This window comes from Falco peregrinus, chromosome 5 (genome assembly GCF_023634155.1).
Source record: "Falco peregrinus isolate bFalPer1 chromosome 5, bFalPer1.pri, whole genome shotgun sequence".
NCBI lineage: Eukaryota > Metazoa > Chordata > Aves > Falconiformes > Falconidae > Falco > Falco peregrinus.
Window position 1 is genome coordinate 81,139,517 of NC_073725.1, and position 26,557 is coordinate 81,166,073.

At 41.7% G+C, this 26,557-nt stretch overlaps 2 protein-coding genes across 3 annotated transcripts in view; one reads left to right on the plus strand and one right to left on the minus strand.

Moving 5' to 3' along the window:
• IQCK (IQ motif containing K) overlaps positions 1–15,588 on the plus strand; it is a 50,443-nt gene extending 34,855 nt beyond the window's left edge. Inside the window, exon 9 of the mRNA XM_055803819.1 lies at positions 14,418–15,588. Coding sequence (XP_055659794.1) covers positions 14,418–14,443 — 26 coding nt within the window. The 3' untranslated portion in view covers positions 14,444–15,588. The remainder of the gene's footprint in view (positions 1–14,417) is intronic.
• Positions 5,843–21,043, minus strand: GPRC5B (G protein-coupled receptor class C group 5 member B). 2 transcript variants are annotated; one of them, XM_027778650.2, is made up of 4 exons: positions 20,485–21,043; positions 15,608–16,621; positions 10,855–10,967; positions 5,843–9,434 (listed from the first exon to the last, which is right to left on the minus strand). In XM_027778650.2, the coding sequence occupies exons 1-4, from the start codon at positions 20,507–20,509 to the stop codon at positions 9,390–9,392; spliced, it is 1,197 nt and encodes a 398-aa protein (XP_027634451.1). In that variant the 5' UTR covers positions 20,510–21,043; the 3' UTR covers positions 5,843–9,389. The 2 variants fall into 2 exon arrangements, with proteins under 2 accessions (XP_027634451.1, XP_005228990.1); XM_005228933.4 differs by lacking the exon at positions 20,485–21,043 and adding an exon at positions 18,088–18,368.
• Positions 21,044–26,557: the final 5,514 nt, after the last annotated feature.

Consider the following 26,557-nt stretch of genomic DNA (forward strand, 5'->3'; position numbering starts at 1 on the left):
GCTTCTCTAATCTGATCCTAAGTGAAGTTAAAAAAGCCCTGAAATCGTTTGTTCTCTGAAGTCACGGAGGCAAGACTAAGCATTTAACAAACTTTGTTCTGATTTGGAGGATTAGGTTTGTCCTGTTACTTTTATATATCCATTTTGCAGAAGCTTCTTCTGATGAGTGATCCTCTGACAGTTTCAGATTCACAAGTAGCAGGAATGTCTGGGCATAATTTCCATTTATTTGTTTAATGTACCTTTTTTCAATACATCATTCTCCTATCACTAGTGACTGCAGATTTCCTGAAGTGAAAGGTTTCAGTAATAATTGTGTACATGCTGACTTTCAATAGTAAGAAGCTAAAATTATATACACTTTATAAAGAACTGTCTCTTTGAGTCAGGTCTTATTTCAGCAAGATTGCTGGTGGCTCCAGTTTCATGTTCAGGCTTCTTTGGCATTTCACTGGGAGGCTAGGGTGAAACTCCTTTCTCTATATATATATTTTACTCTAAGCTCCTGCTAATAAGTTATTCCAATAGATTTTCTTTAATGGATTTTCATCTTCTTACAGTCTGAGTCTATGGTATTTTTGATTACTATTTTCAACTGTTTAAATTACTAAATGTAATTCTCATAGTTCTTATGTTTTAAACAAAATAAAGAGTGTAGGTATATAAACCTTTCATAAGCTACTGTCACAAACCAATTTTATTATACAGTAGTGTATAAAGTAGGTCATAGGTTGTTCGCTGTTATGCCGAAACAACCAAGTCTCAAACCAGAATGTCAGTCCTGTGCATTAAGATGAGGGAAAATTGTGTCTGTTACACAAAATAGATGGTAAATACGTTTGAACACTAATGCATCCATAAATAGGACAAAGGCTGGTCCTCAGATGTCTAATAGGAGTTTTGTAGATTTTTTGAGTATTCTACCCCCAGGGGCTAACTGAAACAGTAAATCCAAATACATCCAAAGCCAGTGCTGCCTTTCACCACCACCCTGCCTCAACAGTGCAACACGTGCATGATAACTGTGTCAAACGAGCTGCATTTCCAAGGAACGTGGCAGGCAAACTAGTAGAGAACTTTATTGTAGTAGGAGTAGCAAGTCAAAAATAAGTTAACAGTTGTGCTAATCTCTTCAGAGCAACCCCCACCTCACATCCAAGTAAATCAATCACAGTCTCCACTAGTGCTTATTATTGTAGTGATGGTTGTAGCGTCCTATGATTTAGAATATGCACGCAACTAAAGCATACTTTAATCGGGTTCACTCTGTATTAAAAAATAAGAGTAATGAGACTGAAACATAGTGCTAACAAACTCAACTGTCCTGACAGTAGAAACCATGTGAGCTATATAAACTGTAATACTGGATATAAGTGAGATGTGAGATATTTTTTTTTAACTTACACTGTCATAGCACTTAAGGGCCTCAGTTGCTCTGTGTCTTAGGACTTAAAACAGGAGCAGGTGTTTTAAAACTACATGAAATACTGTGACTGTGCTGCCAGTGATGATGGTTGTGTTACTTCTGTTTAAATCTTACGTTGCACCTCCTTAAATTAGTGATTATGCATTCTCTGTAGTTAATTTTCACACATTCTGTTACAAAAACATCTTGGGAGTTAACATGTTTGTAATTTTTGTGGGAGCTGAATCCAGCCTCCTGTGAGAATGGTTTTCTTGGCACTGCCCTGAGACTGGCAGCAGTGCACAGTTGCAATCACCACTGCATAACTGGCATCCTCAGGCAGTTCATTCTGCCCAGTTATGTCCATACACCTTTCCCCAGAGTGCAGGAAATCTCTGTAGAGAAAAAGAGATGATCTCCATTGCAGCAGAATCCCAGTTCTCCAGTGGTACCAATCTGCCAGTGTAACAGCACACAGTGACTAGGGTCACAGAGGGATAAAATGGGAACTGTGCTGTTAAGGTTCAACTTCAGGTTTTTTTTCAATGCAACTGAAAATAGAAATGGGTCTTTCTCTTGCTCTGTTGAATGAATGATAGGATTCCTAAGGCTGAAGTGGTTAAAATTCAGCGTATGAAGGGCATGGTTGTAAGTTGGTTGTTCATATTGACATTTACACTATTCATTGCTTTTAGATATGTGTTGTCTGAAAGAAAGGTGCTGGCTTATCAGTTCAAAACTTCATGGGAGGTATGCTAATATACAAACTAAACATCTTCCTTAGGTGTTTCAAAATATTTCCAGCAAGTTTAGTTTGAGGTGTCACAGCCTGGAAAATACATTTTTCCAATGGAAATTTCTAGTGAAAAGACTCAGCCAGGCAGCTCCTTTCTCCATCTTTTCAGCTTATCTGAATCCTGAGGACATCTTACTTTTCTATCTGCATAGGAAGCAAGTATATGTCGAAAACTATTTAAATAACTGCCTGAAATGCAGAATCATGCTGACAACCTGTGCTTCTTGGTTAGTGTGATTTGATTTGGAATTGTTATGCTTAAGTAACACAGGTTATGATAAGACACGGACGCTACTGACTAAAAGCACTGCCAGCAGCTACCTAAAACCCCTGCTCATTTTAACGTGAAACTGTGTGAGAGACCTGGGGTTTTTGGCCTTATTGAAATTTTTATGAAATATTTGCAAAGGCCAGCCTCATCACATCAAGGAATATTAAATAAAATTCGACACAATAGTTAGTGTTTTGTATATGGGACATTCATAATCACGAGATATTTAATCCACTTTGATTTTTTTCTCCTTACCAGCTGTACAAACAAAAGCCTTAAAATCCAGAAGTGTCTTGTGCCAGCAAGGCACTGGGCACATATTGCCTTGATGGTTGTAGAACACAGGGCATATCCTGCCACTGTGGTCATATTTTGAGTTCCTAAGGTATTTTCTGTGTTCCTCATCATCATATGTCACTTTTCCTGTGTGTTTTCTATGAGCTGAGATCTTCCAGGTTGGTAATGCATTGAGCTCTTGAAATTAGCACATGGGCCTATTGCAGCCCAGTGTTCTGGGTACTTACGACGAGGATTTTGTTTGGTGGTTTTCAGTTACATGCTTTGTAAGTGTAACTAAGCTCTCCTCAAACTGTATGTACAAAAGGGGATTTTTTGGGCTTATTTGGCCTTCTTTGCCTCTAGCATAACTTTTATATATAAATGTCCCAACAAACTTGCTTGGTATGGATGGTGTACAGTACAGATGCATCTTCTGAAGTGCAGGGAGTAGAAAAACATATTTTTATCTTTATAAGTTAAAAGACAGTTTGTAAAATATTCAAATATTAAGAACAGCATATGGCAGCTGAAATCACAGAATTAGACTGAGGAACCTGACTGTTGTATCAGCAGAAGAAAAACATCAGGTTAATCTGTATTACAGCACTCTGAAAGAATACGGAGCTTTGAAAACAGCTTTCACAAGGGGGTGGGACATTTCACTTTTATGTAGAGCTTTTGTTCATTTAGAATTGTTTACTCCAGCAAGCAACCCTGTGCTCTTTGTTTGACTGATTTTTCCCATTTGGCAGACCCTTTGCAATCACATGGATAACATTCTTCTTTCCACTGAGACATAGAAAAACTATTCCTTATTGACCTTGCTTGTTGTCCTAAATGACAAAAATATATTTATATACTAGGTGAACTGTATGACTTCATCACTGGCTTTCAATTGAAAATTCTTCAAAGCAAAAACCTCAAAGAGCTGCTTTCATTATTATTTTTTTTGAGCAATCCAGTAACTTCTTACTAGCAAACAATTCTGCCCTCAGCTATCCATGAACAACTCCCACAGATGGCACCGAGAACTGTGTACAAGTATCTGAGTACTGAAGCTGTGTCAGAACAAAAAAATACCATAGAAGAAACAGGTCTTTTGGGTTGGGTGAGGGATTTTTATTTATTTATTGAACAACAGCGTATTTGCTGTGGAAATAAGGATGTTTACTTTTTTGTTTCTGTGGATGTTTTGGGAAGTATTTAATGTTTTCTTTTATATGGTTGCAGTGGGAAGCAAATCAGAAGGCTCAGAAGTACACACACAAAATCATTCAACATCTCCATTTTAGTTTTCTCACCAGTATCACAAAACACAGAGCTCATGGGCTAAATTTTGTGGCACTGATATAGAAACACTCTTAGCATTAGTTTTACATGTGAGGTGGCGTAAATCAAAGGGAGATTATGTAAGGACCCAGCATGCTAAGACAAAAATCAGTCCTAGTGTAAGTAAGCACAATTCTGTTAAAACAGATGGAATTGTGCACATTTAGTCAAAAATAGTGAGTCTGTGTTTATCTTGTGTTCCTGAGTTGCAAGCTTTTCTGACAGGGACAAAGCTCTGGATGAAATAAATGGGGTTACACCCACATGTAGGCAAAGATAAAAACTAAGGCAAAAATCTTCATTTAGTATAAACTGGAGTAGCTTCACTGACTTCTGCAGAGCTGTGACAATGTATACTGAAACAGAACAAGGTCTTAAAAAGATGACTCAGGACGAGTTTGGTACAGTGCTCTGGGTGACGCTCTGTTTGCATTTAGAAAGGAATGTACTCTGAATAATTAGAAAAGATAAGGTGGACACCCAAAGGAGATAAGGAGGCCATCAAGTCAGGAAATCGTTGAACAAAGAAGATTGAAAGGTCTAGTCCACCTAGATCCCACCTATTGTGAATGGAATGATTAGGTGTTAAAATCAAATGACTATGTGTGTCAAGATGGTGTCTAATCTCTCACAAAAACTGTATAGAATACCTAACTTTTCACAGAAAACTTCAGAGCTAATTTGTCCGGTGCGAATCGGCTAGCTCCCCAACGCTGCACAAAATAAATACCTTTGCTGCTTAAAGACAAAATTTGTCTCTGAGCAGTTACTCTGTGCCGTTTTGGCATCAATACAAGTCCAGGCTCTGTTCATAACAGCCAGAAATGCTGTGCCTCTGCAATTCCAACCGAAGGCAGTAAGAGTTAGGGTTGCGCTGCATTTCTGCAGAGGAGAAAAAAAAAGTCAAAGGCCCTTTTGTTATCACTTAGCACATGTGCTGAGAAAGTGTAAAATTAAGATCACACAGGATTGCTCAAAGTGCTATCACTGTATGTGTACATACTTACTTAAATTGCAAGCAGAATAAAAATCAGATTGGCCCCCCTGCTAAGGAGCCCTCATCTTTTTAACTCTGGCTCAAGCATAGTCCTATTTAGGCCTTTATAATTTCATAATTAGAGAAGGTATTTGCAGTTCTACTACCAATTCCATGCAAGTCAAACAAAGGCCTAGTTGTTTCGAATGAAAGCCTGATAAAACACAGATACCTTCTAGCTCTTGCTGTGGTTCAACATGGATTTCTTCCATCACTTCCATAGCGCCTTTGTCTTCACTGTTACACCACTACCCACCCCTTGTGGTTTTCAGTCCTGGCTGATGATGCTGGTTGTTGCACCCAGTCAGGAAAATCAAACCAGCTGAAGAAAAATCTCTCAACCTGCATCCTTCAACCCCAGCTGTATGATCCTATCCCCTGCCCCCCTTGTCATAAGCACTAGCAATTGAGCCAGTACAGGAAACTGCTGAACCAACTGGGGGGAAAAAAAAAAATATGTGTAGTGTTAGGAGTTTGGTGGCTAAGCTCCTTGACTGGTTCACGGTGGCTTTGATAGGTGTCAGAGCTAAGGGTGAATTTGGGAATGTGGCCAAAGGTGAAAGAGTGTGCCCCATGACTCTAGGAGCTGGTTTCCTTTAGTTTAACTTAGCTTATATTGCAAAATTGCCACGATGTCACCACAGGACAATGGTGTCTGTAGCATGCCATTAGTTTACTGTAAAGGAAAAATTTTAAGTGGATTTTAACAGCAAGTTAACACAAACATTGTAAGTAAATAGTAAAGCCTTTATTCTCGTTAAGAACAGCATTTTGAAAATAAAACATTTGCCCATGCTTTACAACCTTTGTAGTTTTGTATACTTATGTACAGTCATCGTGGTACACATTGATTGTCTTGAAAATCCTTTAAAGATGTACTTAATAAGATACCAGTATGCAACAATCAGCGGAAAAAAGGGTACGTTATAAAACACACATTAATACATTTAATAAATATATATTATCTATCAAAAATGAGCTTTAGCTCTCATCAATTAATAAAAAGCACCTGCTTTGTAATCCTGTAAGTTGGCAGAATAGTCTAATTGTTTTATTATAAAAGCTACAATGTTCCCTTTTGCATGGCCTTTGGTTAGACCCAAGGCATCAAGCTCAAACAAAGCCAACCAAGATGCCTGTGTTTAGACTAAAACCAGAAACATCTAGTTCTATAGTATTTCATGTACCTTGTTTATAGAAACAACTGTATGTATTGAGAGTGTTCTTCTGAAGATGCTACATATTTTCTGGCAAGTGTCAAATGCCCTCAACTCATCTGAAAGCAGGACAGGATCTGTAAAGTATGGCTTTGAACTTTTTTCCAGCCATCGATTAAAAGACAGTTATTATAAATCTTATTTTGGTAATTTTTTTTTCAGGTGCTTTACAATTTCATTTTTATGCATGGAAACACCATGAGCACATAACCATCAAGGGACAACATAGTAGCTTTTATAGTATAAAAGCTAATTGTAATTAACTGAACTGCGAAAGGCTTGTGCTTGCTTACTTACGTTGTTCACAGATGCTCTACATTCTAGATAACTTTCATAAAAGGCAAAAGTAAATACTGTAACAAAAATATAAGTTAACATAAAGGTGCCTTTCTTCAATTACAGTTTTATTTGGGGCATGTAACATCACAGACTAGTGACTTTAAAAGAAAAAGTTGCTTATTACTAATTGTATAAAGTTGTAAAATAAAGACCCTCCTAATCTATTGCCACACCTTCACCACCACAAATTAAACCCAATCCTGCTAATCTTTAATTTTATAAATAGTCCACATGACTAACCCAGTGAGACTAGTCATGTGAGTAGCAGTTTGTAGGATCTGGCCATATCTTTGTATAAGGCCTCAAATTCCAAAAAACTTCATCAGAAGCAGGATTGGGAACTCTATCAATTCAGTCACATCTAGAAAAAGAAAAAAACCGTTTCTTAGGATAACTATATCTTATACAGATTTTGTCCAAGGTCTGTAGAATGTGTATTATAATTCATAAATCTTGGTTGTAGCATGATAAACTTTTTAAAAGAAAGCTGTCCTACCATTTATGCCATGGTCATCTTATATGTTTTTACAATAGAGTTTCATTAGTTTTTTTAAAAGCAAAATTCTGCAGGCAAGTGATGGTAATAGGTTTTTTATTGTTCCAAATGATGCATCTTCTGGGTAACTATCATCTTAAATACTATCTTAATTGATCAAAGCTTTGCTTAAAACAAGCAAACTGTATTTCTAAGTTGCTGGATAGCATGCAATATCCACCCCTACCCTACTTGGTTACTAAGGCCATCTAGTTAGTTACAAAATAAAATAAGCAATCTCTAAAACAAGCACATGCTTCCTTTGCCTCGAGGAGGGAAGGGCAGGGGGGACTTAACATACTCCTTTTCTCATGCAGGACAAAAACATTGCTTCTGGAAGAGAAGGGCTTTGAAATAAAACCCCATAAGATGATCATGGCAAGAATGGCAATATATATTTTTCCCATATATATATACACATATATATCTCTGTGCAACACTTAGGGACTGGTCTTGCAGCCTCTGTACCTGTATGTAGACCTACTGGTGTCGATGGGACTACTCGTGGGAGTGCAAGTCTGCAGGACTAGGTTCCTAATTCAGTAAAAATGGAGGTACATGAAGAATCAGGAAGACTCTTGAAAAATAAAAAGCTTGTCTTTCTTTTGCAGTATATAGCAAGTAACTTCTTTCTGTGAAGCTACCAAGCTATTCATTTATTAGTACATTATATTTTTTTAGTCTGAAAATATATATTTTTATTACAGCATATGCAAAGTTTAATTGTTATATGTTTCCTATGCCCTCAAGTAAAAACAATTAGCTTTTAGTATCGAGGAAAGCTTAAGGTTAACATTGGCCAAACAGTGAGGATACAATGATGTTTTCAATGGCCGATATGTATTAAATGTTAAATAAAGGAATGATTGCTTAAACATAATGAAAAACCATGGCACAAACAATGGGCAATGGGAACCTTTTAAATAACTGGGAGAAAACAAAGATAAAAAGCTTTGAGAAAGTCTGTCTTCTATCAACTCAAAAAAGGGGAGGGGAGCGGAGGAGTAGGGAAGAAACCACCTTAAACAAACAGAAACAACAACAAACCACCTCCAGCACGGAGATTCTACTCGCTAGGCACTAAAATGCACAACCACATCGAAATGCACAAACAACTGCAGTCAAGGGGACGACTCCTACAGACAGGGATTGGAAAGGGAGGTCTTGACCCTACTGCTGCTGAGTTTCTCCTGCGAGGTGGTCAGCACTTCTCGGTCGCCACCGCTCTCCTGCTTGGCAAGAGCAGCCCAACGGAGCAGGCTGGCTGGGGCAGCGCTGTGGGTTGCCTTTAATCCACCATCACAACCAACGCCTTCTGGCAAACCAGTCACCTTTTCTCCCCTGCTACATCTTTGCAAAAGTATATCCCTCCAGAGTATCACTTCATGGCTTTGGCTGTAGGAGACGTGAGAGCGCATGGCTTTTGCTTGCACCCGGGGTCAAGGCTGGAATAACGGGACTTGATCTCACGTGGCCCAGGAGAGCTGCCTCTCCGTAGACCTACACTTTTTCTCTCTGCCTCAAGAAGCTCCATAACTTGCATGAAACCTGCATGGACCTTTCATCCCTCCAGAACTGCATTTCCTACACCAGCTTTTTAAAGAGAAGAGTATCAGCCTACAGTGTAATGGCAATTTAGTTGCCACGGAGTGACAATGCTTGACTACACATGATGCTACGTGACTGTACAGTACAGTTAGATAATGAAGCAAACAACGTACTGCTCATGACAGTTGAAATGAAGGGAAAAGGAGCAAAATGGAAAGAAATTCTGCATGTTTTCACACTGTAGTGGCAATCTCTTGTGGCAACGTGAATTAGGTTTAAGTGAGAGGAGGGTATTTTGCAAGCAACTGGCAACCAACAAAAACAGGCTTGCCTCGCACACTAGTTACAGACAAGAGGGTATCTTACATTTCAGAGTACAATATCCCCCTCTTCCAATTTAAGGTATGCCTACTTCTATTTTTAAGTCAGATTCAGCTTCAGGTTTACAACTTTGTTTTTGCAATTATCAGTTCGATGGTGTTCACATTTAGACAAAATCCTCTGTAGGATTTCGAAAGCTCCTGGATGTTTTGTTGCTTTGTTCTGGTACTGTTATGGATTCCTCCCTCAAAGACACACTGCCAGGGAACAACATCTGCAACAAGGATTCTTATTCTCTACAGCCTACAGCCTTTCACCAGAGGTGTCGTCCAGTGTAACTTGGCGGAGCAGTTGGTATCTGGAAATAAGGATAATAAACCCGTAACTGAGAGATCTAGTCTGTTCAAAAATCAGAGTTATCATGCTACATGTACATGACAGCTTTCCAGACAGTAGTTCCAGAGCAAAGTGATACAAAGACACTCATCTTCCACACATACAGTACATTTACCTCTCTGTAAAAACCATGACTGTATATACACATTAATCTGATTTTACTATCTGATGTTCTCCATTCAGCTTTCTATCTACCTCAAAACAAAGCAAAACAAACAAAAAAAAACCCCAAAGCAAATTCTCTAGCTTCTTCATCCTTAAACTGCCTTTTCCCTGAGCTGCATATTCTGGTATCAGAAAACATGGGCATAGATGAATCCAAGCATCAGGCACAGATGAACCTAAACATCAGAAGGATGCTATTCATTACTGACAGCAAAGCACCAGCCTTTTCATTTTATTCAAGTTGGTTATGTTTCCCTCTGTCTTACCCACACAGGAGAATCCTTGTTATCTAGTCCCTCTTGTTCACTAAAATCAACCAAAACTTTACTTATTCAAAAACAAAAGACCTGCAATCAATTCACATTATTTGGTTTTAAATGTAGAGGTTGAGTTATGGAATCAGCTCATGATTCAAAATAAAGAAAACCCAACTCACATGAGTATAAACTGGCTAATGGGTAGATTTTTAAGAAGCATGTAGGTATGCATGAAAAACATGGGTATGAAAATTACTCTTTTTCAACAGTATGCCTGCTATATGAAATGTCTTCAAATGTAAATTACACATCACGTGAAAAACATTTAGAAAGTCTGTTTGGCATCAGATCACTAAGCCATTCTTATAACAACCAGGCTGCAGAAAAACAGGTCTATCAAAGAATGACATGCCAAACTATTGTCTAAGAAAGAAAAATCAGCGCTATTAACATTAAAATATTCTGTATTCCTCTTTTATGAATCTCTTTCCCAGAGACACACACATCTGTAACTTACAAAGAATCACATACATTTCACAGGAAAACGGAAGGTGTGTGAGAGACTACAACTGTCTGCAACAATGATTCTTAATTATAGTAACGCACTGGCCTGTAAACGTTTGTGTGACTCACATCGTCTTGAAAAAAGATCAGGTTAGAAATTGTGCCACTTCATAGTTAATTTGAAAAGGCCGCTGACTACATAGTTTCACCAAAGAAGTTGGTTCACTCCAGCTACACTGCAAAATGTGAATGGCCAAGTAAAGAAACACAAAATACTTCATAATTACGTATTTTCTAGAGGACAGTGAAGTATTACATGCATACTTGCTGCTCAAATTTTCATTTATAGCTTCCCCCCTGCTGTGAATAAGCTAAAAGCAGGTTTTTCACTTAGTAGTGGTTGTATGTATCAGTGTATATGGAAGATTTCTTAAATTGTCACATTTTGATACTTACAGTCCCACCATTTAGCACAACTGCCATCTCAGTTGGCTGATAAACATTGCTTCTAAAAGGAGCACTAGGTCGGCTTCCCAAACTGCCGTTTCGAAATCCTGCTGTTCTTAGCGCTGTGATTAGAAAAGAGAGAGAGTTTTTAGGAACACAATTAATGCTGTGCATCTCCTCTGAAAGCATAAAAGTATCTTGTTTCCAGTTTAGTTATTGTGAGCTTTGCCACTGATTTTAACTTCCATGCTGCCGTACCAGTTTTCACGTTGCTTTTGTACAGCAGTTTTTCTTACATAGTTGGGGATGGATGTCAAAAAAATCAGTTTTACATAAAATTAACAGTGCTGTGGAATGGGAAAAAAAAATACTGGAATCAAATTTTTGAAGTTTGCTTAGTCTCATTTCAATACGAGCAAAATGTGTTCAGTCACCAAACCTTTGATGTATCTTGCACAAAGTATTTTGCAAAGTGCTTACTGTATTGTTCTGGATACTGTGGGGTTAAGTAAAATGATATTACATTTTGCTTTCTATCAAATTCAGAGGACAGGGATCCAAAACATTGCTCGAGCCAGTAAGCATGCTCACACCCCCCCTGAGCATTACTTCAGCGTGACTAGCATATAAGGATTTTCCAGATGTTTCAGATTATATTTACTCTGAGAAACTAGAAATATGAAGTAAATACTGCTTTTGAATAGCTTAAACATGGCAAAGGACTGAAGCAAGAGAGAAGATACTGATTGTCCTTCTGAACGCTTATACCAGAAATACATCAGCCTCTCCATTAATTTTAGCACAGGTTTGGATTCAAGATGTATATTCTGACTGAGAGATATGCACAGTTAGGGATATGCTTCTTTCTCTCTAAACCAGTCTGGACACATACAAACTTCCTTTTTACTTTGGGGGTAAATAATGGCTTCACTGAATTCAGATGCAGCCAGGGAACAGAGCTCATTTATCCATGCGACGTGCGTAGTTACAATGGGCAATACTCATCTGTGAGCTGGTAAATAGAAACATGCCCAGTTCAGGCACCTGGGGCAAGAATTTCTCTTCGATTTAATTCAAATTGCAGTTCTACACTCTCTGGCTGAAATCGTGAATGAGCTGAAGTTTACAAGAATTTCAGCACAGACTTTAATGAAGCCAGGATTTAATATAGCTGCACCGTGTGGAACAAGATTTAAATGGATCCTACTGCCATATGCTGTCCTCTATCCACTGATACTTCTCTCTTTGGGAGTTGTGCAGAGAGATGAAGACAGTATTGATTTAGCACAGAAATTCAGAAACCCAGTCCTGCAAATGCCCAGTTGTTGACTTCAGATACACAAAGACCCTCACTTGCTCTGTATTTTAAAATCAGCAATTTTTTGCAGAACACTGGGAGAACAAAAGATTAAAATGCCTAAATTTGAACTATGTATTTTTTATTTTATATTTAACTATCTCAGGGTCAGTAGTCTTTTTTCTTTGTAGTTTGGCTCCTTATTGCATATTAAACACAAATGATTGCACTGGTATTTGCTAGTACACGTAAAGAAAAAAATCTCTTTATAATGCATACTATAATTAAAATAGTTACACAAAATTTCATGGTCATTTCAAAGTTATCTTAAAGAGCTAGTAGATTTAATTTCATATTGCTGATTTTTCCTGCCCTATTATTGTTGCAATAAATCTAAAATTCTTTTAACATGTGTTGTGGACAGAATACTCATTTGGGATTTTTTTTCTCATACCAGTTTTACCATTTTTCCTTGTACTTTTTCTTACTTAGTATTAAATACATCTACTTGTGTAGAGTATGTATAGGTAAAAAAAAAAAAAGCACCAAGAAGATTTGAGCAAATGTGTCAAATTCTACTTTAATACATATTTTAAATGTTGTTAACTTTGTTTTTAGGCATTGGCTCTGAGGGTGACTTGTAGTACTAAGTTATTAAATCAATTTCAGCAAGTACCAGAGCTGCTTAGGCTTGGGTTTCTGGACAGCTGTAGCATTCTACATTTCACATCCAGATTTTTCATGTATGAGGCAAATTCTCTCTGCCTTACAGAAGTTGCCCTACTAACGTGCACTTCACTTCTGGAGAGCACCGAGAACTCATTCAAGTTGCCTTTTTCCAAGGTTTCTAAATATTTTACTAACATGTTTACAAGACACAGGTATGAGAATAACTTTTCAGTAGATATTTCAACTTATCTATCATATGTATATTAAAATCTCTGGTTAGTATGTTGTTTAAATAACTACTTTAAAATAGTTTTCCTTTATTAATGCTTAATGATATTGCTGGAATAGAACAGTTCTCTATATGTGTAACTTGGAGCTACATTTTGCTAAGACTGAGATTAGGAGAACATACGCTTGTTTGAACCTGTAGTTTAAAGGTTGTTCAGATCCTTAAAATGCTGATTAAAAGAAGAGCAAAATTACTAAATTACTTTATACAAGTATTAATGGAAATAACAAGAATTTATGGAAAATATGTTTATCCAAGCATGTTTTCTATTTCAAGCTAACTACTTACTAAAACAAATACTGCAGTTAGGGAACTAAGAGGTGTTTCCTGGTTATGAAGTCTTCCAAAATTTTACAGCTAGTGCATCTTATATTCTTAACTATCATATCAGTATGCGTACATATATATCCAAATAAGTATAACTGAAGAAAGTACCCTTCCTTTAATTTCTAAACTCTTAATGATGAATTCTTGAATTGAGTTTAATTAAATGAATAGAAGAACATTCTCTACATACCTGCTAATAGATTCCAGGTGCTTAGCCACTGACAACCATCAGTACAGTGATCTGACTTCAATTAACACTTCAGCAGCCATAATATGTGACTTGAGTATTATTACCTGTATTTACTTTAAGTCTTTACCATACTAGTGAGTTTTGTCTCCAAACCCTGTTGGCCTAAGCCTGTACTTAAAAGAACTGCTGCAAAGGAATAAGGAATTTGTTTTGATTTATTAAAAATGTATGTATCCTTCTCCCACATGCCACAGGAATAGAATGACATACATTTATTATGATAAATATTAATAAGAGCATCAGATAAGGAAATCTATTTTGTATTGTACTGTGTAAGATTCAGAGAGATTAAAAAAGAACATAAATTGCACTATAATAGACACTATAATGATTGTACAGCTATCACAGATCTATCCATTTCACTAAAAAAATTAATCACTGAACAATTACATCAAAAGGGAGCTTCCAGTTCTTTTTTAAAATGTATGCATGAATGGGAATAATACAAAGTGAATAGATCCAATTTTGTTCTTAAATCTGCCTTAGTCAGAAATAGCTCCACCAAAGCCACTGAAGCTACCTTAGTATGAAATTAATTTAATGGGGGATGGAGGACAGTTAAAAAACAGCAACAACAACAACAAAAATTGCTTTACAGTCCACGGTAAAGCTGCCTCTCTCTGCTTGGTGCTCTGGAACATTAGTAATAAACAACCATTCTTTTATCCATGTGATTTTTTATTTGTTTTACTACTGCCCTTGGTATATACTCATGGAACTTCATTCCTTTCTGTTCAAAGCTTCCATACTAGAAGGAGACCTTTGAAGTTCCTGCTAAAACACTTAAGAGGAAAAATGCCTTCCTGACCTGACCCTGTGCCGAACAAGAGTGCTGTTTCCCTCCATGTCTCATCTATATCCAGAGGAAATATCAACCCCAGAGGAAATCAAAGATACGTAAAGATTAATAGGAAGGTGGAGTGCCTGGACAGTGTGCCCCAAGACTTCTTTTGGGGCAGCCAAAGCAATGTGGCAACTACTGGCTGGGATACCAAAGTCCACTTCTCAAATTAGAGTGAATGAAAAGCAGCGTGACTAGGAACAAAATCCTTTACTGAACTGTGGGACACCACCAGACTGCACCTGTGCTACATAACACCATCGGGCTCGTGCTTCCCATCGCTGGTCACGTAAGCATCCCTGTGTATTTTCTGAGATGGGTTAAACGTTCAGCAATGGTTTGGATCTCTTAAGCAACCAGTTGTTCCTGGCCCTTTCAGTAATCACTGAAAAATGTTTTCATTGCAAATTTTAATGATGTGTCATCACACACTGTTCTGTGTCACTAAACAGCTATGACAAGGAAGGCAACCATTAACTTGAAACCTCTGTCTGTGCATACTCTGTTCAGACGTTAAAGCCTTCAGAACAAAGACTGCCTTTGAACTTGTCTACATGCCACTTTGCACTCTTCCCCCCCAGTGTCACAAAGTGGCACTAAATCTTATTTTAATGGGACTATACTTAATAGTAATAATTTTGCTGATCAAGAGGCTGAGCATTTTCTAACATAGAGCACTTCCTTGATTTTTTTCTTGGGTTTTCAGAAAATATTTCATATTAAATGTTGTTAACTGATAACGACAAAAAATGTCATTTAAACTATTTTAAAATAGAGGCTGCTTTTTCCACAGTGAATCTTTTTGGCTTTCAGTGTTGGCTTTGCATTTGAAATTGTTAAGTTTTTCCATGAACAAACTACATGCAGAAGAATCACTTTAACCAAACACATGTATTTTCTGTACTGCATTTTTTCACTCCGCCCTCCACTAGATGATATCTTAATGAAAACTGTAAAAGGGAACAATATGTAAGTTTGCAAAACATGGCATTTGTCATGACCCTTGTTTTGAACACCTGAAAAACAATGCATACAGATGGTTTTCTTGGCTACTACAGAAAAATACAGTTTTCTTTAGTAAATTCTTACCTGCATTATGTTCATCCATTGAAAAGGCTTTATTTTCCATGTAGCTCCGAGGAAGCTGTATATCTTCCTCAAAAGCAGTTTCACGCATCCTTGGCTGTGAAGTATCAAAATAATTGGGAGTGTTTTCCTGCTGTGATGGAAGGATGGTACAGTGGACCTCTGGGATGGCGTGAAAAATAACAAACACCCAACCACTGGACACCAGTGCAATAGCAAGAGTGGGATCACTCCATTTGTCTCTTCTCTTTAGCTCAGCATTACCAAAGAGGTACATAGTCATCCAGGCTACCCAAATCAGAATGGAAAAAAAAAGTGTTATAATGAGGCATACTCCATTTTTCTTCCATTTCTTAAACTTTCCACAGAGAGTGAAAAGAGAAAATCCCATGGTAAATACCATGAGGAACATAACGTAAATCAAAGCCATAGCAAAATCCATTGGTTCGTAGCTGCAGGCCAACTTGTTATCTCTGACAATTGTCAGTATTAACCACTCGGTTGCGATAATGACCTGAACGAGCATCAGGCAGATTGCCACACCAGCTAGATGCCAGCCAGATGGACTCTTCCCATGTCGAACTAGTCTATGAAGTCTCCAGGTTTGAGCTAGCAAGCACGAGAAGCACAAAGCAAAGATAACTCCCCACAGAAATCTTCGGGTGGAGCACACCATTTCATCTTCTTGTATGATGAAAGCAAATGTCAGCCCAAACAGTCCGAGAGTCCCAAACAGAAAGAGGAAATGTATTCCCAGGGGGCTCTTCTTCTCTTTGTCCTTGATGAAGGGCAGCCTCACCAGCAAAATCAGCATCAGCAGCAATGTGGTCAGCACACCTGCCCCCGCAACTGCCTCCACAACTATGCCCCATATGGCATCCAAGTCACACAGGTAAACATACTGAGGGAGAAGATCCAGTCCACACCCTCTAGACGTACTGGAGTTTTCAGAAGAGCCATAGCTGATCACGAAGAGGAGGAAGAAACCAATGGCTGGATAGGTTTTCATTTTTCTGTCTGAGACAACAAAATATTCGTTTGTTTAGCGACAGTTCACTTTGGAGGACTTCACAGCAACTGCAAGCACAGCTCATTTCAATAGCCCATGTTTACTGTTTTTTTGCACTGGCTTTGCAGCTGGCATTAGCCCACCCCTAGTCCCCTTTGCTGCCCTCCCTGAAAGCTGCTTTTGCCTGCTGAACTGGGAATGAAAACTGACTCATTTCTGTGTTTGCACAGACTGAAAATATTTCCAAACACTGCGCCTGCAAATATGCTAAAACACAACCAGAAGAAATTATGTATGCTGTTGCAAAATAATACATTATCTACAGTACTTTATTGCTCAAATTCAGGTGCTTAATGTATGTGTAAATTGCACTGGGCCTGATGCAAGTGTAAGTTGTATCAAAATTAGACTGTTTCACAGCCTTGCTCCTATTACTGGGACAAAGGCAGAGTCAAAACCACTTTTTTTTTTTTAAGGATACAGCAGTCCCAAGAAAATAAACATTATGCTTTTTTTTTTAAACAGAAGAACTTCTTTTCATGCTCAGTCAATAGGCAGTTATAATATTCACTCCTTTTATCCTCTTCCAAAGCCCAGGTATTCGATTGCATTTGCAAATGGGAACGGTTGGCTAGAGAAATCCCATATTCTGTGACAATAGTGCATACATGCAGTGTCATCAATCAACTAATCAAAAATGAATGACTCATTGTGCTTCTTAGCAAATATAAAGCTATTCAAAGGAAACAAACAACAAAAAACAAGAGCATCACTTTCCCTGTTCCAGAGAGCGAACAATGGTAAACACTCTAGGAACACAACATGTCCCACCCAACCATGAGGACCAAAAGCCTGGACAAACCCCACTTAGTTTTAGGAAGAACATGGGTTAGGTACTTTAAAAAGATATATGTTGTGGCATTTGCTTTTATTAAGCAAAGCTGGGCAAAGGAGATTGTTCATTTAAAGGTTACATCTTTAACAATCTGCCCCAGCGATAGCCGCCCTGGAAAGGCAGCCTGAAGCGAACACTACATGTACCAGATATGAAACCTGACGCTATTAACCTTCACTTGCATAGTTAGTGCTGCCGGTTCCAGCAGGATTATGTTCATTGATGTGAGCAAAGTGCCTAGGTGAAAATGTGGAGTAAAACATCCATTTGTATGGTATGTCCAGATGGAAGAAAAGCACCATATAAACAGGCAATAATGTTCCTCATGTAGCTCACATGCCACGTTGAAGACAGAAAGCAAGAAGCAGAGAAATGCTTGGGAGCTCTTTCGTAAGGTAGACAAACAGCCCTATCTGAAGATACTTCATAAATCAGAAATGCTTTTAATGAAAACATAAAAAACTTTAGTGAGAGTTGAAAATGCTATAAAGCGACAGTACAATGTTGTATCAACAGGATCAGTGTTAACCAATACAAAAACTATTTACATAGACTGTCCGAAATGGTAGAGTCTCTTACAGCTGAGAACGATGGGGTTTCTTCCTGTGCATTACAGTCCTGTAATGACCAAAGTTAAATCCTGAGGATCTCAATCTTCAAACTCATGTTCATTCCCCTTTCACTGCATAATGACCAGTGCCCATTTTCAGCCTCTGCCGGGAGACAGATGATGGAAATTATACTGCTTCCTATTAGAGGCATCAAGACAGTAAATGTGCTAATATAAATGCATAATGACTTTATGGTCTTCATTCGTGCAACAGACAAGAAAGCTTATTACAAAACTTCATCTCAGAAGTGGAAGCTGTGACAAATAATGTGATCTGAGACTGGACAAACAGGAAAAAGGTAATCTATGATCTTTCCCTACCCATAGAAATTACAGTATCCTTGCACCGTTGAAAGGGCTACAATGTTCTAATGATGCAATGAGCTGCAGCTAATGACTAATGATTTTTTTTCCCCTACCTAGCTTTAATTTACTTTATGGTGAATTGAGGGAGTATTTACTTGTTTATGTCTGATTGGTATAACAAGTTTCTCAATGACTGTCACAACACTCATGTTAAAAACACTGACTTTACAGACATAAAACTAATCATCAGTGAAATATATTCATTTTTGTATTGAATATGGTTTCACTCAATAAGTCTCCTTGCTCTGTGAGTACATAATTAACTAGAAGGAAACATTCTGAAAGTGATTTTGCAATTCCTTCTATGCATAGGCAGTTCCTACTTCAACTAGTGCATTTACTCTACAGAATATCCAGAATATCCTAAGAAGTGTGAAATGGTCAGTGCCTGCTGACACAAAGGGAGGCAATCCACTGGGATCTACTAAGGCAATGCGGCAAACCACTGGTTCCAATTTCAAGAAGCAGGACATCATATGGAAAATTACTCAAAATTCATTCTAAATGCCACCCAAACTAGAAACAAACAGCCCTTAAGTGAGGATCATGTTAATTTTGCACTATCCTATCACTTACAAATTACAATGTGCATGTACTAAATCAGTTTCAATACTAACTTTATTTGCTATTCTCCAAAGACCTAGGGGGTAATAAATTAAGTGCAAGTATCCCCAGTTCTAAGATATTTTCCAGTTTTCTGGTTACTTTATTCATGTCATGTAACCCTCATGTGATTGAGCTATTCTAGGACAGTCTGTTTCCATGGAGATTGTGCTGCATGGGTAAGCAGTCATATTGTCAGCCCATCATTTGTTTCCTCTTCCTATTTGGAGGTGTTTGCGGGGGGGGGGGGGGGGGGGGGGGGGGGGGGGGGGGAGGAAGGGAGGGTTAATAAATTTGACTTTTTCACCCTCCATGAAAAAGTAGTGTCTTTTGAAAAGGAGGAATTAAGCTGTGACAAAATATATTGAGAATTTAGACAAAATATGTATTCAGAAATGCAGAAATGTTCAAGTCAAAAGGAGTTTTCCCAAGTTACTTCCATTTGTGAAATTACTTTTGGGAGAGCTGATGGAGATCAACAGGGGCTCTCTCAGAAAGCTCCCAGGCAGCTATAGTACTGACCAAGAAGTCCCCAGGACTGCTGACAGGTATTCTTGGTGTGACATTGTATTCCTACCAAATGTCAGCAAGTCTCACTGAACACTAGATCTGTCCACACCAAAGCTTGCAAGCAGGGCTCAAAATCCCCAAATGGGGAATCTTTTCCTCACCACTGCTATCAATACATGGCTGTACGTTTGCAACCTGTTTAATATGTATTTCTGCCTTACTGGGTAAAAACTGGCAACGTTAACACAAGTCACTGTGACGATACCTGCCAAAATCCTCTTTCCAACACTGGAACTCAGCACAGAACTCAAGACAGTTGCATAGACAAGGGAAAACATGGCATGTACCAGTTCGGCAAGGGAATACCGCAACTTCAGCTGAAACTATAGATTCAATAAATATAAGGGAAAACTGGAAAGCTGTTTTGGAAAAGAGAAGTATATCAATATGTTTTTTTTATTAAGATAGTGTTTCCTCAAGCCTGTGCTGTGGGCAGAATGGCAGAGTCTTGTCTCTCTCAAGACTTTGTAGTAAAATCTTCTGTATGCACATTATCACTCATAGTTAATCAGCAACTACAGAGGAATAGTATTTTTACCTCTCTATGTCTAGACTAGCTCTTAGCAAAGTTATGCAATCTCGCAGCGTAACAATAGCACTGTTTGACTGGCACTTCTCTTCTGTTACCGGAGAGCTACAGCAATTGTAATACAGAAGTGTCACAGAAACATTCCACCACAGGTACAGCAAGTGGCACCAGTACATCCCCCGCCTAGCCGAAATGGAACTGTTCATACCGAAAGAAATCAGCTTGAGGTGGTTTGTTTCTTTTTTCCCCAGATCCCCCTCCAAAATTATATTTCATTAAAACTGTTAAGCCAACATACCTGAACTCAGAGCAATCCCGAGCATGTAAAATGAATCAATAAGCCTTACACATTTCAGGCAAAAGCAGCAAACAACTAGCAGGACAGCTTCCAAATCCAGTCCTCACTTTCTGGTCCAAAATCTGCTCTCAATGACAACAGTAGTAACTCGACTGTTTTCAACAGAGTGACGTACCCAAAATTATCTGGTGTAGAATCTCTACAGAAATTGCAGACACACAGCTGCCCCAGCGGGTATGAAGTACAATTACAAGCAACTAAGCAGAAACAGAAAATCTCACAGTTGTCATCAAAAAGTTGTCACAGTTAAAAATCAATGAGGCTTTTCATAGCTAAAGTCTTCTGACCAGGGATTGCAAATATCTCTTAGCTGGTCAAATAGATACTGGTCCATGCTGCTAAGGAACGTCTAGACAGAATAAATCTGTAACCATGCGAAGATTTAAGGTTAGGCTATTCCTGGTTAGATGTATTATCTGTCCCCCTTTTTAGAGTCCTAATGTTAATCAATGGATACAGGAAGATGCATCCAATCACAGAGAAGAAAAACAATCTAGTAAATAAAAGCAAGAGTAGCCCAAATAGTAACCTGCTCTGCCACACACAGGCGGAAGACTGGTTCACTGTACCATTTCCCAAAGAAAACCGCCCCCACCACGAAGTGTTGTGGAGAGACGCTAGTGAGTGAGGAATTAATCACAACACGGGATCTCTGCCAGCTCCTTTTGATCAGATCTGAAGAATGAGCTTCAGGACTGGTAACAGCGCTGCCACAGCCAAGCCGAGACCAGATGACTCAAGAGATGTATTTTCAGAATAATAATTAATAGTGCAATTGTGCTTTGTATGCAAAAACACAGCAATGATTTAGACAACCCCTTCATTAGAATAACACGCATCCTGCTAGGTACAGCCTCACGGTTACAGAAGGCAAAACCCCACTCCAAAGAGGTCATGTAGAAAAAGTGCTGCTTTCATTTAGAAATATGTTGCAATGCTGAACGGAATATGAAATGATCTTTCTAATGTTGTAGGTGCTCAGGTCCCTTGGGTCAGATTCTGTGTATCACCTGTGCCTAGCTACTTCTGATTGTAACGGCTGACGTTCATGACGCTACTGACAGCAATCAATTATAGCAATCAATGTTTTTCTTTTCTTTGCTAATTCTCAGACTGTTTCTATTCATGTCAGAGCCTCCTGACCAAGGAGTTCTCTCCACCGGATTGCTTCTCATGCAGCGAGAGAACACCTCAACACCGGCACTGGGGGCTGCTGGTAAGTGGCAAGCATAGCACCGACAGGCACTGGGTGTACGGGGATGGCAGCCAGCCGGGGTGCACAAGGAATCAATCCTGTTAGCCCTCGGGATAAGCGTTAGCTCAGGTGTAAACAAAGGGCTCACATAAGTGCTAAATCCTACCGCCGTTCGGCTCGGGGAAGAGGTGACACAGACACGGGGCTTTTCATTAACTATAGCGAAAACCGCCGGGGCGGCGCAGCCCGGCCGCGGGGCTGCACTGCGCACCCACCGCCCCCGCTCTGCCCCGCGGGGCTGCACTGCGCACCCACCGCCCCGGCCCCGCGGCGCCCCCCGGCAGCGCGGGTGCAGAGCCCGGCAGGCCAGTGCGAGCTGCCTCCGCTCCGGGCTCTCCGTAATCCGCCTGCAGCCGCCTCCTCCTCCTTCTCCTCCCGGTGCCCATCCCGCTCCAGCCTTCTCTCTTTTGTCCCTTCCCTCATTTCCCTCCTCGCTTTCCTCCTCCAGGCTCTGTTTCCCCATCCTGGCTCCGAACTCTGCCGCCCGCCCCGCCAGGCTCCTTCCCCGCTGCCCGCCGCGCTGCGCAGCCCCCTGCTCCCGCCCCCCGGGCCTGCCCTATATCCTCTCTAATCCGCCCCCCCCCCCCCCAGCCAGCCTGTTGTCTGCTGGCGGCCACCGGGCCGATTCCGCGGGCAGCGCAGGGAGCGGAGCCGGGCGAGCGGCTCCACTGTGCCCCCCCGCCCGCAGCGCTGCCCCCTAGGGTCTGTCCCGGGGGCCGGTCCCCCCGCCCGCTCGCTCGGTCACTCACCCGCTGGCTGCTGCGGCCGAGGGCGGCGGGGCAGCTCTGTCCGCCAGCCCGCCGCAAGTCACATCCCGGCACCGGCGGCGCGGCGGCTCCGCGGCGGGAAGGGAGCGCAGCGCCGAGCGCCCCCGCGGCGGCGGCGGCTCATGGAGTGCCTGGCTGCGGTGCGGTGCGGTGCGGTGCCCTGCCCGCCGCGTTCTGCGCCCGCCGCCCCGCTGCGCTACGGCCCCGCGGCCAGCCCCCTCCCACCGCCCCGCCCCGGCTCGGCGCGGCACGGCACGGCAGGGCTCGGCACGGCGCGGCAGCGTACCCCGGGGGCCAGCGCGCCCCCGGCAGCGGCGCCCCCTGCGCCCCCGGAGAGGGGCAGCCGTGCGGCACGGTGTGCGCGCACACACACGGGCACACGGACACACCGAGCGGCGTGTGCGGCGCGGCACGTATGTGCCGCTATGAGCGCAGGCTGCACAGGCGGACATACGTACCCCTATAAGCGCAGGCAGGCACAGTCGGACACAGAATGGTGGCAGCTGTACGTGCTCCTACAAGGTGACACGGTGTCCGGGCACAGGTGGCACGCACGGGCACTGCTGCGGGCTCCCGTGCGGGAGAGGTGCGGGCGAGGGGCGCCCTCCAGGCACCCTAGCTGCCCGTGCGCACCTATGGCCCGCTCGGGGGTTTCGGAGGTGAGGGGCTTTGCAGCCCTGTGACAGCTGGGGACTTTGCGATGGGCTGGATATGTTCACTGAATCCGCTTCGAAGACGTGCTTCAGCCTGCTGCTACCTCAGACAGCCGCTAAACATTTGGAAGAGAAAAATGTGAAGTGCCTCTGTGTCCTGCAAGTCCATTTTTCAGCCTGCTGCTGCAGGGAAAAGCGGGAGCAGGCCCTGGGGGTGCGGGAGGCCCTGCAGAGGCCGTGCTGGGAACCATTGGATGCCTGCTTCCCACCTCCCCACCTGCAGCTAGTCTCCTGCTTCCCAGCTCCTCCGCAGTTCAGCTCTGAGGCAGCCGTAACCCTTATGGACAGGACAGGGCTTACTACAAACTCCAGGAGAAGTTACTAGTAGAAGGGAGAGACAACTCCAGGGCATGATGTCCGTGAGCAGCAGAAACTTGTTCACCTTTTCAACTGGTTAGAGGACGTTTGCATGAACGTCCATGAGTGGTAGCCGCGCTGTGTCACGCATCTGGGGGCTTATGTCTGCGCTTAAACCACTGAGGAGAAACTGGGCAGCTACAGTCGCTGTGGTTATCAGTGGGGAGCGCCTGGCGCCTGTCCTTCCCGGCCAGGTTTCTGTATCCAGAGCCTTCCAAAGGGAAATGAAATGTGCATTCATCAGCACAGAAGAACCCTAACCTTTAAACAGACCCATCCTCACATGCATGGGCTTATTTAGATGTCACTTCTTGTGCCCTGGGGGGTTACCTGAACTTCTCAGCATGGCTGATGCAGAGTAAATTGGGTGGTGTGGCTGGGCTGTAATTGCCCGTGTTTAGGCAGGGCAGCGGGGGAGGGAGGGGGAGCAGCTGAGGCAGAGGAACAATTTCACATTTCTGCTCTTTTCTCTCTCAGTTTCTCTGCCTTGCTGATTCTGGGGTTTGGGCATTGGTGTTGAGTCACACGTAAGCAATAATACCCTGCCCTTGCATCAGTCAATACCTATGTGCTATTTGAAGTAAAACAGGATAATTTTACAGAAACTGAGGTGGTGAGAGGTGAGGCAGCTGCGAGCTGCCCAAGGTCACTCAGCAGTCTGGCAGGAGAGGAGAAAATCCTGATTCACCAGACCAGCATGGACACCCCCCTCCCCTTGCCTGCCTGAGCCAAGCACCCCAATACTACAGGAACGAGCAAAGACCTTTTTGTGTATAAGTAAACACACAGAGTTCTCTGTCCCATGCTGGATACAGAGAGGTAGACCAGAGGGAGGGATGAATCACAAGAATTCATGTGCTGAAGGTCTTGGCCCGCTCACAAGGGAGCAATGTACTGAGCCCTTCAGCAAATGCAAATCTCGGTCATTGTTCCCTTCTTCCTGTGTGTCTGTGACACAACCCGTGGTACACCACGAGGGGAGGAACCGCCTCCCCTTTGCCTCTTGGTGGTACAACAGGGCAGAGAATGCCCCTCTCAGCCCCTACCAGTGCGTCCTTGCTAAGGCTGGAGCAGTTTTTATTGTCAGCTGGCATGAAAACGTGTAGGACAGAACACAGAATCACCAAGGAAATGATACAAGGACTTCACAGAGTAGCTGCACTAAGTTACATCATTACTTTTCTTAGTAATTGAAAATATGTTCTGAAAATATGCTTTGATTAAGGGGAAAAGTATTTCCATTGGTCACCTGCTAGCTCACCAGCAACTTCAGCATTTCCTCACCTTGAAAGCTGGTAGAAGGATGGAGTAGGTGCTATGACCCAGGTGAACTGCATGAATTCCCTGATTTTACGAGGTGCTCCCAGCTCCTACACTGCTTCCTGGGACCCTGCAGCAGCTGCAGCCAGCGACTGTCTGCACGGGAGGACTGCTCAGAGGAGACTAGGAAGGGGCAAGGCATGCAAGGCCAAAGTCAAGGTGAAATTTAGAGAACTCTGCTTGTGCCATGCAATACTTCCCAGAGATGATGACTTCAAAAGATGTAAGGTCCATGCTTTTGTTCATCTCTGAAATAGCAAAGAATACATACATTATCTATGTCTTTATTTTAGACTGGGCATACAGTATGCTCAATTTTAAAAACACACCACTTTTCAGCAATTTTACTATTCCTGTTTCCTACAACACACATTCGGTCATTGAACAGACTCTTAGCTTTTTTTTTCCAATATTTGGTTTCCTGCTTATGACAACAGGCAAGCAAACAGTCTGTGTGAGTCTGCATGTCCCCATTTTTTTTTCTTCTGCAGCAGGGCTCCTAGCAGGATTTGACAGCAGAGAGCAAGCGTGTTACAGCAGCACTGAGTGGATAGCACTCACCCATCAAAAAATGCCAAATCCTTATTACCACAGACTGTCATCCTCATTTCAGGATTTTGTTTGTGTCCCAACCTGAGATAAAGGCAATTTCCATCCTCTATTCTCTTTCTTTCCCTCCGGGAAGCCTGGAAGGTGTCACACTTACTGCAAGAGCAGGCAGGAAAACTGTCAGTGTTTCACCCCCAGCTCTCCTATTGTACAGCAGGTCCTGCAGAACCTTTTCACTCGGTGGAACTGTGCTTGTGCCAGTGCAATTTAAATAGAATATTTCATTAAGAGATCAGCAGTAGGCACATGGAAATGACAGCAATCGTTCAGCCTGCATTACTCCTGTTTGCACTGGGGAGCGTGTAGAGGCCCCGGGCAGAGGCCAGCCCTCCTGCAAGCAGCGCAGCCTGTAACGTGGTTTGCTTTCCAGCAGTCACTGAAAGAATACCCTGAGACAAACCGTGTGCCTTAATCCTTGGGATATCAGGCTGTGGTGTCACTGCCTGGTTGTTCAGGCACCCCACTAATGGACATGACAGAAGAGAATGAGGAGATGTCAGATGAATTTCCCCCAAGCAATGGTGTGCAGTTGATTTACATGTTTCTGACCCCCAAGCAGAGGTACTTGTCATGACACAAATCCCTGCAGCGTGATTAGTTTGCCTAATACTTGCCCTGCTTTTCCTCAGGGCAGGATACAAATCCTGATGCTCCCATTGGTTGGCAGCATCGAGGAGACGAGGAGACGGCGAGATTTGTGTGACCACTGCAAGATGGGTTCGCGGTGGCTGCAGCGGGTTTCACACGTTGCTCTCCACAGTGCTGCGAAATGGCTCTGAGTGGCCGAAGGTGGTTAGCGAGGAGAGGGGGAGAAGAAGTGAGAGAAGGAGAGACTCTTAAAGTCCATATGAAGCAGAAGATGGATGGCAGGAAGGAGATGGACACACGGAGGAGAGAGAAATAAAGAATTATTGAAACATTAAGGAGAAATGTCATCCAGAAGAACTTGGATCCATGGCACAAAAGAAAGGTGCTCTCATGATGGATACTGT

Coding starts and splice junctions, on each gene's coding strand:
- GPRC5B (XM_027778650.2), bottom strand. CDS start 20,509: ATGCTCGGGATTGCTCTGAGTTCAG. Junction 10,968..15,607: donor AATGGATGAACATAATGCAG/GTAAGAATTTAC, acceptor TTCTAATCACAG/CGCTAAGAACAGCAGGATTT. Junction 9,435..10,854: donor TTGTGCTAAATGGTGGGACT/GTAAGTATCAAA, acceptor CCTTATTTCCAG/ATACCAACTGCTCCGCCAAG.